This window comes from Pagrus pagrus, assembly GCF_965226575.1.
Source record: "Pagrus pagrus genome assembly, chromosome: 8".
Classification (NCBI taxonomy): domain Eukaryota; kingdom Metazoa; phylum Chordata; class Actinopteri; order Spariformes; family Sparidae; genus Pagrus; species Pagrus pagrus.
The window spans coordinates 34,357,664-34,374,200 of NC_140192.1; the positions used below are offsets into that span (position 1 = coordinate 34,357,664).

The 16,537-nt window shown below is 38.5% G+C and overlaps 1 protein-coding gene across 6 annotated transcripts; it reads right to left on the reverse strand.

Annotated features, from left to right (window-relative positions):
* Positions 1–27: 27 nt before the first annotated feature.
* On the reverse strand, positions 28–7,292 carry LOC311261991 (uncharacterized protein). Of its 6 annotated transcripts, XR_014623196.1 has the most exons (13): positions 7,119–7,209; positions 6,344–6,493; positions 5,590–5,793; positions 4,992–5,224; positions 4,771–4,883; positions 4,092–4,306; positions 3,789–3,986; positions 3,601–3,689; positions 3,084–3,333; positions 1,975–2,103; positions 1,647–1,787; positions 1,030–1,141; positions 28–772 (listed from the first exon to the last, which is right to left on the reverse strand). XR_014623196.1 is itself a non-coding variant. In XM_084361073.1 (11 exons), the coding sequence occupies exons 2-6, from the start codon at positions 6,358–6,360 to the stop codon at positions 3,671–3,673; spliced, it is 582 nt and encodes a 193-aa protein (XP_084217199.1). In that variant the 5' UTR covers positions 6,361–6,493; positions 7,119–7,209; the 3' UTR covers positions 28–772; positions 1,030–1,141; positions 1,647–1,787; positions 1,975–2,103; positions 3,084–3,333; positions 3,601–3,670. The 6 variants fall into 6 exon arrangements, 1 of the variants encoding a protein (XP_084217199.1); XR_014623192.1 differs by lacking the exons at positions 3,789–3,986; positions 4,092–4,306; positions 7,119–7,209 and adding an exon at positions 7,220–7,292; XR_014623193.1 differs by lacking the exons at positions 3,789–3,986; positions 4,092–4,306; positions 7,119–7,209 and adding an exon at positions 7,216–7,292.
* Between the last annotated feature and the right edge of the window lie 9,245 nt (positions 7,293–16,537).

The following is a 16,537-nucleotide window of genomic DNA, read 5'->3' on the forward strand; positions in this document are numbered from 1 at the left end:
GAGGAATAAAAAACTACACCGGATTTGTAATCAGCATGTGGGTGAGTCGATAATGACTGAATTTCGTTTTAGGGTGAACTATTCCTTTAAACATTGAAAACCATTATGGTTATGTAACAGAGCCTTGTACGACAAACTGTCCTGTAGTTATCAAAATAACTTGTTTTTAAGTATTCATTTCACATGTGATTGGAGACTAACAGTCTCTGAATCAGAAGGCTCAAGAAACTGCAACATGTATCCTGTTTCAGAACAATACCACAAATAAAGAACAGCAACAACTCAATTTGTCTCTGTAACTGTCTCCTGAGCTTTAAAACAATTATTAACAGTGAGATTAAACCTAAAAGACAATGGTATAGACATGAAGCAAATAACAAATATGCTTCACCACATCACAAGCATGCAGACCTTTTTACTGCACCAGTGTCACACACACTGGAAGAACTAGGCACTAGTTGCTATCACTCTTTCAAATGCTTTTATGCTGCAATCCAAATTTTGTTGCTGGCCAAGCAAGACAACAAATGTACACTAAGGTATACAGTGATATATTGATGTGTCCTTAGACCATTCCAAACCCAGTGTCAGTGCTACAAATAGCAGCAAGAATGTCTCTTTCAAAGTTAGAGTACTCTTTGTAATGTCCTGGAAGTTTAAGCAGGTAGAAGAACTGGGAAAGTTGCTCTCCACCACGTTAACATCCAAGTGTCGGGGCAGCACATTCCACCCTATCCAGAACTGCAGGAGTTTCCCAAGGACGCTTGGGATGCTACCAAAATAGAGAAGAACGTCAACATTTATTTTATTGCCTGAAATGATTTTGTATCATCAATCATAAATGAAGTTGAAAAAATAATGTAATTTTACTTAATTTGTGCTTTGGGTTATTCATGTATCTGATAATCCACGGGTAATAAAAAAGTGGAGGAAGCAAAGCCTTGTGTTTTTGACCAACATTCATTCATTTGCACCCAATACAGACTTTCAGTTAAATAACCTGAGGAACTGTTAAAAGTACATATTTACCGTTCTCAATAAATGTGCGAAGGAATCCTGTGATCCTACATGTATCCTCCAAAGAGACAAAACTGTCTTCATCCTCATCCTGTGTTGGCCAGTTTATCTTTTCCAAGACCATCTGACAGATAATTTTTTCAAATCAGTTAACATTTCCCAACAGCCCAGAGAATATAAAGCGCAATAAACCACAGAACAGAAAATATGAGAAATTGTCAATCCTAATAATCCAAATTGTAATTTGGTCAGGGCATGGTTGTAGTCAGTTTTAAGAACCATAGTAGAGTACTTTCCAGTCCTGTTGAGCATTTTCTAAATCATCCATCTGTTTTTTGATTGGTTTCCTTCTTTTAAGGCAGCAATTAGTATCAGTTCATGTCATTTGAAAATCAACTTGCAAGGACTTAAGGACAACCATGTTTTTGCAGTAGCTAATCACTCGTGCAGTGATATGATGTAGGATTAACTTTAAAAAAGAAAAAGTGATCAAATGCTGACTGGTTATTTGCAAAAGGTTTCCATCTCTCCAGGTTAATGTTTGTTTTGGAAAATAAACATAATTCCTGGGAAGGTAATTCTTATGAGTTAGGAGGAGTGTTTTTTACTTGGCAGCATGAGTCACTTACCCTTGGTGTGTACTGTAAATCAGATGCTCTTGGAAAGAGAAGGGGAATTGTGTCTTTCCTCTCAGTTAGCAAAGGCCAGATCAGTGTCTCTTTTAAACCCCTTCGTAACTGTTTGACTTATCTGGAGGTTCTTCCAAGTACCTGCAAAATATTTGTATCAAAATAGAAAAGCCAAGCAGTATTACAAATCTTCTACAGATAGCCCTATTAGTATTAATAACCTCATCAACATCCATCTGTGAAAAAAGTCAAAATGTAGTCCTACATCAAAACTTGTACTCCGATTAGTCAGTCTAATTATATGAGCTATTTAGTACAGAATACTCACAGCATGGAGGAGCAGTTTGTCAAGCAGCCATCTCCTGTTCTCAGATGTGACTAGAGGCAAATCCCAGGACAGTGCCAACTCATTGATGATGGACTTTTCTTCGGATGATAATTCTGCTGTACCCTCAAGCTAAAAATGACAATTAGAATTAATTATAATTAAAAGTTTTGACTTCATTACTAGCATAAGTATTCATATATGATACAACAAACAGGGATAGGACAAGTTATTGATAATTAGCAATCATGCAGTTGACACCACCAACTGGTCTGGTACAGGGGGTTGCTGCATAGACTGTAAACTGGATCGCCTCGTAGTGGTACAGTATAGGTCATCAGCCCCACCCCCTCCTTGTTAGCAGATGGGACATGGACCAAACCAAAAAATCAAAGTACATGTCAAAAAAAGATGCCAAAGATGGTTTCTGTCATTTTTAGGTATTATTTTATCACACTGATGTTTGTTCAAGTGTTCATTTTTCTGATACGTTTGTTTTTTAGTAGTTATTTTATGCTATAAAAACAGACAGAAATGTCATGATTGACAGCTGTGATTGACTCACTACTGCACAGACTCTGGCTCCAAATTGACAAGATGGCGGCGCTCATATCTGTAATATTTAGGCTTCACTTTTTTACAGTGGGAGTATCTATAAAGTTGATCAAGTTGAATTATCAGTATTTAAATTGAATGAATTAATTACAAAAATATATTTATTTTTTCCCTGACATCATCTATTATTTTTGTAGCACACTTGAATGATCCACAGTGTGCTTGGAGTTGTATGTTTTTTTTATTTCCTCCTGCAAACATAAACGTGATGCAGCATTGTAAATCATGCGCTGCTCTCTGAGCTTCATCTGAACAACACAATGCATGTATTGACCTGCGCTGACAAAGAGCGACCCTAAACCACAAACTCCCTCTTGTGGTGAAACTCTGGAATTACAATGCCTTACTCTTGTCCTTTGAGCCACAACAATTCCCAAACAGTCCATGTCAAAACAAATAAACAAATATATAGGGGGTGTCCTTTTAAGCCACTGTCCCACATTTCTATCGTCCTAGCCCCAATTTGTATCAATAAAATCATACTTGAAAAATCGTACCAACTTGATTTTCTCACGGATATCAAGGTCAGCACAGTCCTTAATATCGATTGTGGCTTCTTCTGGGGATCCACCAAAGAGCACATGCAGGATAGCTGGGCTCAGTCCACCAAAGCATGGCCCATCATGTAGAAATGAATGACCGATCATTCGACCAGCAACAACAAAGAAGTCACTCTCCAAAAGCAGATGGGAAGTGGAGGGAATCCGATGATCTTGTTCCCCTCAAAAAGAAGAGTTCCCCCTGGCACTTGAATACAAAGAGAAAAGCAAAGCATATAGACAGTAATGTAAAGGACATAGATATTTAACTATCATACAGAATTAGTTAAGGAAATATCAATCAGCCACTGAATATTCTGGTTGATCCTGTAGAAACCTAAAGGTTCACAGCAGCGACATTCACATTTACGAATAAGGTTAGTATTCTCTGGGTATACATAAAGGTCTGGGAAGACAGATCTGTTTTCAGTCTGGAACTGGTACCAACCAAACACCAAAGTGAATATTTACTTACCAAAATTTATCTCAAACCCATACTGAACATTTTTGACATGATGGTTGCAAAGAAATGGCGAGTCACACCATCACCAATTGCTGGATCTCCTGAAAAAGCAGAACACACGGTACAGACATCAGTTAAATGAAAACTGTAAAAAATATATATATTTTTTATCTTTAGTTTTGTATGTGTAAGCAATTTACCCTTAAGTGTGCATGTCAAGGGGCAAGCCCACTCAACATAAGCCATCTTATAAAAAGAAAGGAGTGCCCTTTCCCTGTCCACTGCACTGTCTCGAAGATCCATGGTAAGACTTAAAGATTTTCCAGTTGCGTGCTGACTTAAAATGGCTTCTTTGAATCTCTTTGCTGCCTCTGTAGGATTTGGTGCAATTTGCCAATCTAAAAGTAGTTGTTCAAATGCTCAAATTAATACTGGATCAATTAATATACAGAGTGCAACAAGTTATTGAAATAAATTATGTAATATTTAATAACGTAACAAACCAGGGAAGCCTCTCTCTTCAGTGGGATCTAGATCAACCATCTCAGGAGCAGGCACACAACCCTGAGGTGGCACCGAGTAGTTTGAGTTGTTGGCCCTTGATGTCTCCCTCACCTGTGGCCTCGTCAACATGCTGACAAATCTACCTTCACTTCAGGAGGAGTTGGCACTTTCTGTGGAAACCTCAACCTCTACCTCACCACTGCTCTGTGATGGTCTTGAGTAAAAAGAGGTAATTTTTGTTAGTTTGGCTAGTATATTTTATATTGCAAAACACACTCACAAAAACACTGCAATCTAGTAAAACTAAAGTTTAAAAGTAGAAAAGGATGGCCATATATATATAATCAATCAATTCCATTCAAACTCAAGACTTTCCCTCAAGACCAATATCCAGGATCTATATCCTCCACATTTGGATGCACAACAATGTATGAACAATATGGCTTTTCAGAGGGATTGTTGGCATCAAAATAACTAATATTTGGGCCCACAATAATGAAACATTAGATGTGCGGATCTGTCATGTCTGCCCTGCACTTAGACATGTATAGTTACAATTGTTTAACACACACACACACACACACACACACACACACACTCAAAATGCTTTACACCTTATGGCTGACTACACATGCAGCGTGATTTACAAATGTGATATTTTAGTTCTGTAGAGCATACCTCATGCATTCATCGCTATGAGCTTTTATGCGTGAAAAAGGGAACTCCTCTCCACACCCGACACATTTCTGAGGTGGTCCAATTAGCTCATTACTGCAGTCTGGTCGACTGTCCTATAAACAAGATCATTTTAAAAATCATCAAAAGCAATAACTATGTGACTGTCATTCACAGTCTGCATTTTTAAAATGGGAACACCAGTCAAAAAGTGAGGAACTTACAGGGTCCAGATTCAGGTTCCTTTGGAGTGGTCGTATGAAAAGAGTGGCATGACCAATCTGGGTTTGGGGATCTTTCAGGTGTCTTACATGATAACCCTCATTGGGACAGGGGATGAGGATCAGGTGGCGACTGCGTGTTGTTCCAGAGATTTTGAGCAACTCAAATCCACCCCCTAGTTTTGGATAGGCTTTATACAGAAATTCTTTAAATTCGTTTGCATCTGTATGGCTACCTGAAAAGAGAAGATAATAATAAAATAACAGGTCTAGAAATTACTTTTTTTTTTTTTAAAAACCTTTAGCATTTGGAGCATTATTAAGACAAGTTTTTGACAAGCATGTCATGGCTGATACCAACGGATTCCTTAGATTTTCTAATTTCATGACATAACAATATCCTCATGCTAGCTTTAAAATTGAGCCCTCTACAGCCTCTGAAAGACAAAGTGCCGGACGAGGAAGAGGCAGGCAATCTCAATTCGAATTAATTCAGTTTGAATCCCAAATTCATATACACTATTAGAAATACACTGACAGGACAAATGTGTGTCAATCATAGACTGTATAGTGTCAATAGTCATCATGATGTATGACATACCTTGAAATGTAAGACGTTTTTCCCCTAAACCTGCTGCAGCAAGTCTGTCTTTGGCGTTTCGGTTGGGGACCAAGTCCGCGTTTTTGTCCACAAGACAGCAGAATGAATGTGTGTAGGAATAAAGTTGGGCGGGCCCAGCAACGGATCGCCGTCTTGCTGTCCTTGTCCCTCCCATGTATGGCCCAAACAGTCTTGAAACCTCGGCTAGGATCAAGTGAAGAGGACATGCTCAATGTTAGAAAATAATATAAAGAGATTGCAGGGGAAATATGTTGGTAGGGATGGGCGATATGGCCTATCACCTTAGAAGAAAAGCTCGTATTTGACTCTTTTTTTTTTTTAGATTTTTGTGCTGGCATCAACACTGAGTGTTTTATTTGAAAATTAACCGGATGTCATGTTGTTGTTTCGTGTCTGACTTCCTGTCTGCTCTGTGCTGAATTCGGCTGAATTGCTCCACACACTCTACAGAGTATAGTTTGCTGCTGCTCGTCGGACAGCTTAAATCCGAACCACGTCCAAATAATGGATGTCGCAACGGTCTTTTTCACCAGCTCCTCCGTTTCCCTTTCAGCCATGTTTACTCAAGATGACGCCGCGGCTCTACATTTCGCGGGTGGATTGCGTCATCAACATGCATTATTGCGATAGTGCAATAGAATTAAAATCTCTATTGTAGCCCAATTTTGTATCGTTTATATGTAACTCAAAACAATGGTCATGAGTAATAGGTGGATATTTTGATGTACTTTACCTTCTGGTAGAGATCATGCCATTAGCGCTGCCTCGGGGCTGGTCTGTTGCGTTCTCCAGCAGGCCAAACCCCAGAGCTGGTAAATGTCCTCAGTCTCACCATCCACTCCCCCTCTCACATTGCCTTGTGGCTCTTTGGTTTAGTGCTCATCTGAGGACAACATCAGTGGTTATAACTATGAATCACAGCATAAACATAGTGTGCTGAACAAGTGTGTAAGTCCTTGAAATTACAGCCTCTGTCCAATTACCACATTTACAGGCAATTTTCTTTATTAATGCTACACAGCATTTTATCTTTATATTACAAAGATGTGCTCACGTGTACTGTACAATTTTCCAACCATTGTCATATCTAGCAGTAAGAGGTGTATATCATGTAAACATTTATTTATTTTGATTTTATTTATCAATCAATTAATCAATCTTTTCCTCTACTTTTGACTCTTGAGCCGCTATTACAAGTTACTGGTGTAGGATCAATAGAGGTCACGTTATTTTGACGTTTTTGCATTCAGATACTGTACTGACATGACTATACTGTATCTGACTGCAGACATGAATAGCTGTCATACATAAGCTTCAGGTTGGCTGATAAGGTCCGTTATTTCTTGGAAGTAGTTTAAATTAAAGTCATAAACTAAGCAGCTAGACGACCGGTTAACATGTACAGTAGGCTAAGACCGTAGTGGCAGAGCGCAGGGGAGTACGTTTTCCTCCTGAGACGGTAAATTTGTTTTTATATTCGACATTCGCTTGTTTTTTCTGTTTCTAACCTTAATAGCGCCATGAAAACTGCACCAATTCCATCCAGGTTGGTGTTATTTTGTAAAGATAAATAACCTAAACATTTCACATGTCTTATCAACTCACCAACCTCAGCGGTTGTGGCAGAGGCTCAAAGGAACAACGCTGAATGTCTTTCCGGGTACCGTGCGGCAGCCGGAGCGCTTAGGGACCGTCGTAAAAGTGCAATCCCTGATTTTTCAGTTCGGACAACCGAAAGAATAATGACAACACCACCAATTTTTTTTAAAAAAAACACCAATCTACCTTTCATCTGTGGGTGGGTATAAATATATCCCAAAAAAAAAGTATTAATTGAAAATTATTAATTGATATTTCTCTATTTTATTTTGAAATAACTCAATGGAATTTCAACCTACCAACACCATTCTACTTCTAATCTGTTTGTAAGGTCAGTATTGATCTTTCACAACCATTATCTCCCAGAAAACCATGTGAAAAATGTCTTAGAAACAATTAGTATTCATTGAGCATGTTTTAGGAATATTTCCTGGTTTTATTTTGAAATAGCTCACAGGAATTTCAACCTACCAACATCATTCTACTTCTCACCTGTTTGTAAGGTCAGTATTGATCTTTCACAACCATTATCTCCCAGAAAATCATGTAAAAAATGTCTAAGAAACAATTTGTATTCATTGAGTATGTTTTAGGAATATTTCCCGGTTTTATTTTGAAATAACTCTCTGGAAGTTCAACCTACCAACACAGATGTACTTCCCATCTGTTTGTAAGGTTGGTATTGATCTTTCACAACTATTATCTCCCATGAAATCATGTAAAAATATCGTAGAAACAATTAGTATTCATTGAGCATATTTTAGGAATATGTCTCGACTTTATTTTGAAATAGCTCTCTGGAATTTCAACCTACCAACACCATTCTACTTCTCATCTGTTTGTAAGGTCAGTATTGATTTTTCACAACCACTATCTCACAGAAAATCATGAAAAAAATATCTTAGAAACATTTAGTATTCATTGAGCATGTTTTATGAATATTTCCTGGTTTTATTTTGAAATAACTCACAGGAATTTCAACCTACCCACACCATTCTACTTCCCATCTGTTTGTAACGTAATTATTGATCTTTCACAACCATTATCTCCCAGAAAATCATGAAAAAATATCTTAGAAACATTTAGTATTCATTGAGCATCTGTTAGGAATATTTCTCAGTTTTATTTTGAAATAACGCTCTGGATTTCAAACCTACCAACATCATTCTACTTCTCATTTATTTGTAAGGTCAGCATTGATCTTTCACAACCATTATCTCCCAGAAAACCATGTAAAAAATATCTTAGAAACTATTAGTATTCATTGAGCATATTTTAGGAATATTTCTCAATGTCATTTTGAAATAGCTCTCTGGAATTTCAACCTACCGACATCATTTTACTTCTCATCTGTTTGTAAGGTCAGCATTGATCTTTCACAACCATTATCTCCCAGAAAACCATGTAAAAAATATCTTAGAAACTATTAGTATTCATTGAGCATATTTTAGGAATATTTCTCAATTTCATTTTGAAATAATTCTCTGGAATTTAAACCTACCAACACCATTCTACTTCTCATTTGTTTGTAAGGTCAGTATTGATCTTTCACAACCATTATCTCACAGAAAACCATGTAAATTCATCCCATAAAGTATTAGTTTTCCTTGAGCATGTTTTAGGAATATTTCCCAGTTTTATTTTGAAATAGCTCACAGTAACTTAAACCTACCGACACCATTTTACTTCTCATCTGTTTGTAAGGTGGTCATAGATTTTTCACAACCATTATCTCACAGAAAATCATGAAAAAAATATCTTAGAAGCAATTAGTATTCATTGAGAATGTTTTATGAATATTTCCTGGTTTTATTTTGAAATAACTCACAGGAATTTCAACCTACCAACACAGATGTACTTCCCATCTGTTTGTAAGGTCAGTATTGATCTTTCACAACCATTATCTCCCAGAAAACCATGTAAAAAATATCTTAGAAACTATTAGTAATCATTGAGCACATTTTAGGAATATTTCTCAATTTTATTTTGAAATAGCTCTCTGGAATTTCAACCTACCAACATCATTCTACTTCTCACCTGTTTGTAAGGTCAGTATTGATCTTTCACAACCATTATCTCCCATGAAATCATATAAAAATGCCTTAGAAACAATTCGTATTCATTGAGCATGTTTTTAGGAATATTTCTCAATTTTATTTTGAAATAGCTCTCGGGAATTTCAACCTACCAACCTCATTCTACTTCTCACCTGTTTGTAAGGTCAGTATTGATCTTTCACAACCATTATCTCCCAGAAAACCATGTGAAAAATGTCTTAGAAACAATTCGTATTCATTGAGCATGTTTCAGGAATATTTCCTGGTTTTATTTTGAAATAACTCTCTGGAATTTCAACCTACCAACACAGATGTACTTCCCATCTGTTTGTAAGGTGGGTATTGGTCTTTCACAACCATTATCTCCCATAAAATCATGTAAAAAATATCTTAGAAACTATAAGTAATCATTGAGCACATTTTAGGAATATTTCTCAATTTTATTTTGAAATAGCTCTCTGGAATTTCAACCTACCAACACCATTCTACTTCTCATCTGTTTGTAAGGTGGGTATTGATCTTTCACAACCATTATCTCCCCTGAAATCATGAAAAAAATATCTTAGAAACTATAAGTAATCATTGAGCACATTTTAGGAATATTTCTCAATTTTATTTTGAAATAGCTCACAGGAATTTCAACCTACCAACATCATTCTACTTCTCACCTGTTTGTAAGGTCAGTATTGATCTTTCACAACCATTATCTCCCAGAAAACCATGTGAAAAATGTCTTAGAAACAATTAGTATTCATTGAGCATGTTTTAGGAATATTTCTCAATTTTATTTTGAAATAACTCAATGGAATTTCAACCTACCAACATCATTTTACTTCTCATCTGTTTGCAAGGTCAGTATTGATCTTTCACAACCATTATCTCACAGAAAACCACGTAAAAATATCTTAGAAACTATTAGTATTCATTGAGCATATTTTAGGAATATTTCTCGATTTTATTTTGAAATAGCTCTCTGGAATTTCAACCTACCAAATCAAATCAAATCAAATCAAATTTTATTTGTATAGCCCAAATTCACAAATCACAGTTTGCCTCAGAGGGCTTTACAATCTGTACAGAGACGACACCCTCTGTCCTTCGACCCTCGATTCGAGTGAGGAAAAACTTGCCCCAAAAAAGGCCCTTTTAACAGGGAAAAAATGCGGAAGAAACCTCAGGGAGAGCCACAGAGGAGGGATCCCTCTCCCAGGACGGACAGACGTGCAATAGATGTCGCATGTACAGAGCAGATCAACGAGATCACAATGTATTCAATTATAAGCGATGGTTGACAGGAGTGAAAGTACACAAAGATGTATTACAGCAATAATGATGAAATGCACATGGAAATGTGATTACTAGTGATAACAGTAGTAATGATCAATGGCAAGGATGGTATGTAGCAATGCAGTACGATAATAGTAGTGGAACGTATGTAACAGAGATGTGACTAATATTAGCGACAGTAGTGGTGGGTGTCAGGCAGGGTCATGGCAGTAGGTGCATCCACGATCAGGCAGGGCCATAGCAGTAGGCGCATCCACGATCAGGCAGGGCCATAGCAGTGGGCGCATCCACGATCAGGCAGGGCCATAGCAGTGGGCGCATCCACGATCCACGACCCGGGCGCGGCCAGGATCCAAGGGAGCCTGTAGGACTAGAAAGCACAAGGACTCCGGGGAAGAAGCAAGTCAGTGACATGCAGAGATGGGGCATGTATACAGGCATAATGTATACAGATGGAGAGGAGAGGAGAGGGGAGGAGAGAGAAGCTCAGTGTGTCATTGTCCCCCGGACTAGGCCTATAGCAGCATAACTAAGAGCTGGTCCAGGACAGGCCTGGGCCTGTCCTGGACCAGCCCTAACTATAAGCTCTATCGAAGAGGAAGGTCTTAAGTCTACTCTTAAAGGTAGAGAGGGTGTCCGCCTCCCGGACCAAAACAGGAAGATGGTTCCACAGAAGAGGAGCTTGATAACTGAAGGCTCTGGCTCCCATTCTACTTTTGGAGACTTTAGGAACTACAAGTAATCCTGCATTCTGGGAGCGTAATGCTCTAGTTGGGTGATAGGGTAATATGAGCTCCTGGAGATATGATGGTGCCTGACCATTAACAGCTTTGTAAGTGAGGAGAAGGATTTTAAACTCTATTCTTGATTTTACAGGGAGCCAGTGCAGAGAGGCCAGTACAGGAGTAATATGATCTCTTTTCTTAGTTCCTGTCAGTACACGTGCTGCAGCATTCTGGACCAGCTGGAGACTCTTTAGAGACTTGTTAGGGCAGCCTGATAATAGAGAATTACAATAGTCCAGTCTGGAAGTAACAAATGCATGGACTAGCTTTTCTGCGTCTTTTTGAGACAGGATGGGCCTGATTTTTGCAATGTTACGTAGATGAAAAAATGCAGACCTTGAAATTTGTTTTATGTGGGAGTTGAAGGACATATCTTGATCAAAGATAACTCCCAGATTCCTGACGGTGGTGCTGGAGGCCAAGTTAGTGCCATCCAAACTCGCTATATCATTAGATAATGCATCTCTAAGGTGTTTAGGACCAAGTACTATAACTTCGGTTTTATCTGAGTTTAACAGCAGAAAATTGCAGGTCATCCAGGTCTTGATGTCCTTGAGACATGCATGGAGTTTAGTAAGCTGATTAGTTTCATTTGGCTTTATTGATAGGTATAACTGTGTATCATCTGCATAACAATGAAAGTTTATGGAGTGTTTCCGAATTATATTTCCTAGAGGGAGCATATATAAGGTGAATAGTATGGGTCCAAGCACGGAGCCTTGAGGAACACCATGACTAACCTTGGTATACAGGGATGACTCATCATTAACATGTACAAACTGAAATCGATCCGATAAATAGGACTTAAACCAGTTTAATGCGGGTCCTTTAATGCCAATTAAGTGTTCCAGTCTCTGTAGTAGAATGTGATGATCAATGGTATCAAATGCAGCACTAAGATCTAGTAAGACCAGGACAGAGACAAGTCCTTTGTCAGAAGCAATTAGGAGGTCATTTGTAACTTTCACCAGTGCCGTCTCTGTGCTATGATGTGCTCTAAAACCTGATTGAAAATCCTCATATAAACTATTTTTATGAAGAAAGTCACATAGCTGGTTGGCGACTGCTTTCTCAAGGATCTTGGAGAGGAAAGGGAGGTTGGATATAGGTCTATAGTTGGCTAAAGTTTCTGGATCAAGATTAGGCTTTTTAAGGAGCGGTCTAATTACAGCTAGTTTAAAGGATTGTGGTACGTATCCTGTTAATAGAGACAGGTTGATCATTTCTAGTAAAGATGTGCTAATTAAAGGTAAAGTTTCTTTCAGCAGCCTAGTTGGGATGGGGTCTAGGAGACAAGTTGTTGGTCTAGATGAAGAAACCATCGAAGTTAGTTGGTGGAGGTCAATGGGAGAGAAGCAGTCTAAATATAAGTCAGAATTTAGAACTGTTTCTGAGGTTCCTGTGTTTAAAGATACAATAGTGCCAGTTGAGGGCAAGCGATGATGGATTTTGTCTCTAATAGTTAAAATTTTATCATTGAAGAAGCTCATGAAGTCATTACCACTGAGCGTTGTAGGAATACATGGTTCAGTAGAGCTGTGACTTTCTGTCAGCCTGGCTACAGTGCTGAAAAGAAACCTGGTGTTGTTTTTGTTTTCCTCTATTAATGACGAGTAATAGCTTGCTCTGGCATTGCGGAGGGCCTTCCTATATGTTTTAAGGCTATCTTTCCAGGCTAAGCGGGATTCTTCCAAGTTGGTGGAACGCCATTTCCTTTCAAATTTCCGTGATGTTTGTTTCAATTTGCGGGTATCCGAGTTATACCAGGGTGCTAACCTCCTGTGCTTTATAGGTTTCCTTTTCAGGGGGGCAATAGAGTCCAGTGTTGTTCGCAATGAGCCTGCAGTGCTATCAACAAGATGATCGATTTGTGAGGAACTGAGGTTAGTGGAGGAGTCCTCTATTATATTGAGACATGGCATTGAGTTTAGTGCCAGCGGTATAATTTCCTTAAATTTAGCTACAGCACTATCAGATAGACATCTAGTGAAGGAGTTTTTGCCTAATGGTGTGTAGTCCAGTAATAGAACTTCAAAAGTTATTAAGTGATGGTCTGATAAAAGAGGATTCTGTGGAGAAACTGTTAGATTTTCAATCTCGATACCATAAGCTAGAACAAGGTCAAGGGTGTGGTCAAAACAGTGAGTTGGTTTATGTACACACTGAGAGAAGCCAATAGATTCTAATAATGAGATAAATGCAGTACTAAGGCTATCATTAACGACATCCACATGAATATTAAAATCACCTACAATAATTACTTTATCTGATTTGAGGACTAGACTTGATAAAAACTCAGAGAATTCAGATAAAAATTCTGAGTAAGGACCAGGTGCTCGATACACTACAACAAATAGAACTGGCTGTAAAGTTTTCCACGTTGGATGTGAAAGACTCAGAACAAGGCTTTCAAATGAGTTATAATTTAATTTAGGTTTAGGAATGATTGACAGACTTAAGTCATAAATAGCTGCAACACCACCTCCTCGGCCGGAGCCTCGAGGAATGTGAGTATTAATGTGACTGGGTGGAGTGGATTCATTCAGGCCGACATATTCTTCAGGATGCAGCCAAGTTTCAGTAAGACAGAATAAATCAATATTACAATCTGAAATTAAGTCATTTACTAGTACAGCTTTCGATGACAGGGATCTGATATTTAGGAGTCCGCATTTAATTCTCTTGTCTTGTTTTGAGATTGCAGAGTTGCTGTTAATTTTTATTAGATTTTCATGCACAACTCCTCTTCTGTGGACTTTTGATTTGATTAATTTAATTAATTTAGGTGGTCGGGGGGCAGACACAGTCTCAATGAAGTTTTGGGTGTGCAACTGATCTAATGGAAGCTCAGAGAAGCGTGTTAGACTGCAGCTCTGCCTCCTGGTCTCAACTCTGGGTTGTCAGGCTGGTTGTTGGCTAATGAAATGGGTTAAATTTCTAGAGATGAGAGCCGCTCCGTCCAAAGTGGGATGGATGCCGTCTCTCCTAATGAGACCAGGTTTTCCCCAGAAAGTCCGCCAATTATCAACAAAGCCCACATCGTTTGCTGGACACCACCTCGACAGCCAGCGGTTGAATGATGACATGCGGCTGAACATGTCATCACTGGTTAGGTTTGGCAGGGGCCCAGAGAAAACTACGGAGTCCGACATTGTTTTGGCGTAGTTACACACCGACTCAACATTAATCTTAGTGACTTCCGACTGGCGTCGCCGGCAGTCATTACCGCCGACATGTATTATGATCTTACTATATTTACGTTTAGCTTTAGCCAGCAGTTTCAAATTTGATTCGATGTCGCCCGCTCTGGCCCCTGGGATGCATTTCACTATGGTCGCTGGTGCCGCTAACTTCACGTTTCGTACTATGGAGCTGCCAATAACCAGAGTTTGTTTCTCAGCGGGTGTGTCGCTGAGTGGGGAAAATTTGTTTGAAACGTGAAGCGGCTGGTGGTGTAACGTGGGCTTTGGTTTGGTATTATGCTTCCTTCGTTCAGTCACCCAGCCGCCCTGCTGTCCCGGCTGCTCGGGAGTTGCCGAGGGACGGCTAGCTGAAGCTACAGTTGCTCGGTCCGCACTAGCTAAGTGGCTAACTGCAGCAGTTACAGTCGGAGTTTCCATGCTGCGGAGCCGAGCCTCCAACTCACTGAGCCTCGCCTCCAACACTACAAATAAACTACACTTAATACATGTACCAGTATCACTAAGGGAGGCAGAGGTGTAACTGAACATCTGGCACACTGAGCAAGAGAAAAGAGGAGAGCGAGAGGGAGAGAGAGAAGCCATCGCTAGCTGATAGTGGCTAAGCTAGGACACGATAGATCAGCCAGCAGAGCTAAGAGAGCTACAAACAGCAGCAAGCCCGGCGACCAAGCTATAAACACAGAGTATTGTTGAATGCCTTAGTGGACCAGCAAGTGCCCGATCACAAGCGGGATCTCGGTCGCTGCAGAAAGGAATACAACAATAATCTGCTTGGACGAGCCGGAGCAGCACAGTTACGCTATCAGTCAGTAACACAACAACACAGATGTACACAGATGTACTTCTCATCTGTTTTGATTGTCATTATAAACCTTTCAGAAACATATGTTTTACAGCAAAACAATTATAAATAACCTAGACAGACCTTTTTTTATTAATATTTCACACTTTTCTTTGTTAATGATTCTCTAGTATTTCAATCTATCAACACCAATCTATTCTACTGTTTTTCAGGCTATTGTTTTATGTTTTATTTGTTTTAATGATTTGTTATAGTGAACAACTTTTTTAGTGGTCATGTTTTGTTTTTGTTTTTTTTCCATGGTCACCACATATAAAAAACAGTACATGTGTGTAATTATGTCATTTATTTAAGTGCAAACAAGAAAACATCTTTAAAGAAATAAAAATCCAGCATTTTCACATGTGTTATTTTTTTTTACTGTTTACTGTCTAATCTGTGAATCAAGTTTCTTTAACTGAACATATTCAGAACTCAAAATTCAAAATTTCAACATAATCACTGCATTAACTATCACAGATAACTATCAGCCTCATCATTTTGCTGGCAATGAAAGTATGAAAAAAAAGTAAAAAGTATGGAAGACGTGCATATTCATCAAAATGAAGAATGATTAGAGAAATATAATACAGCATGACTAGAAAATTACCTTTGTTTTACCCTTGGAACTTTACCCTTTTGATCCTTTCAGTGATGCTCTTTGTTACACCTGTAAATAAGTAAGATAGTTTGCCTAAATGGTATATTTTGCTCGAGAAGGGTTATATATTGAAAAATACATTTTCAAAGTCAATGTTGAAAGTTTTCTGACACATGATACCTTTTCGAAATCAACAAAGGCCACATTGCCATTTTGATGTTGTTGAAGCTTCTTCTTGATCCCACTCAGCTTCGGTCATTGCCACACAACATGGATGGTACCATCTTCTGCATTTCGTGCATTCAATCTGAAATATATTTTTAAAATCACATATCCAACAGTGTTAGATTACGATCTCTTCAATGTACTCTTGTCATACTGACAATTGTATATCTAAGATCAGATCTTTTTTCAAAGGTATCCATTTTAGGTACTGCTTTACACTGCTACTCTGCATCATTTAAATGTCTAACTTCTTTTAATATATAATTTTTTTAAAGTACACTCACCCACTTTGTCATTCGGTTTTGTCCTTTTGGATTTTCTTGGCCACA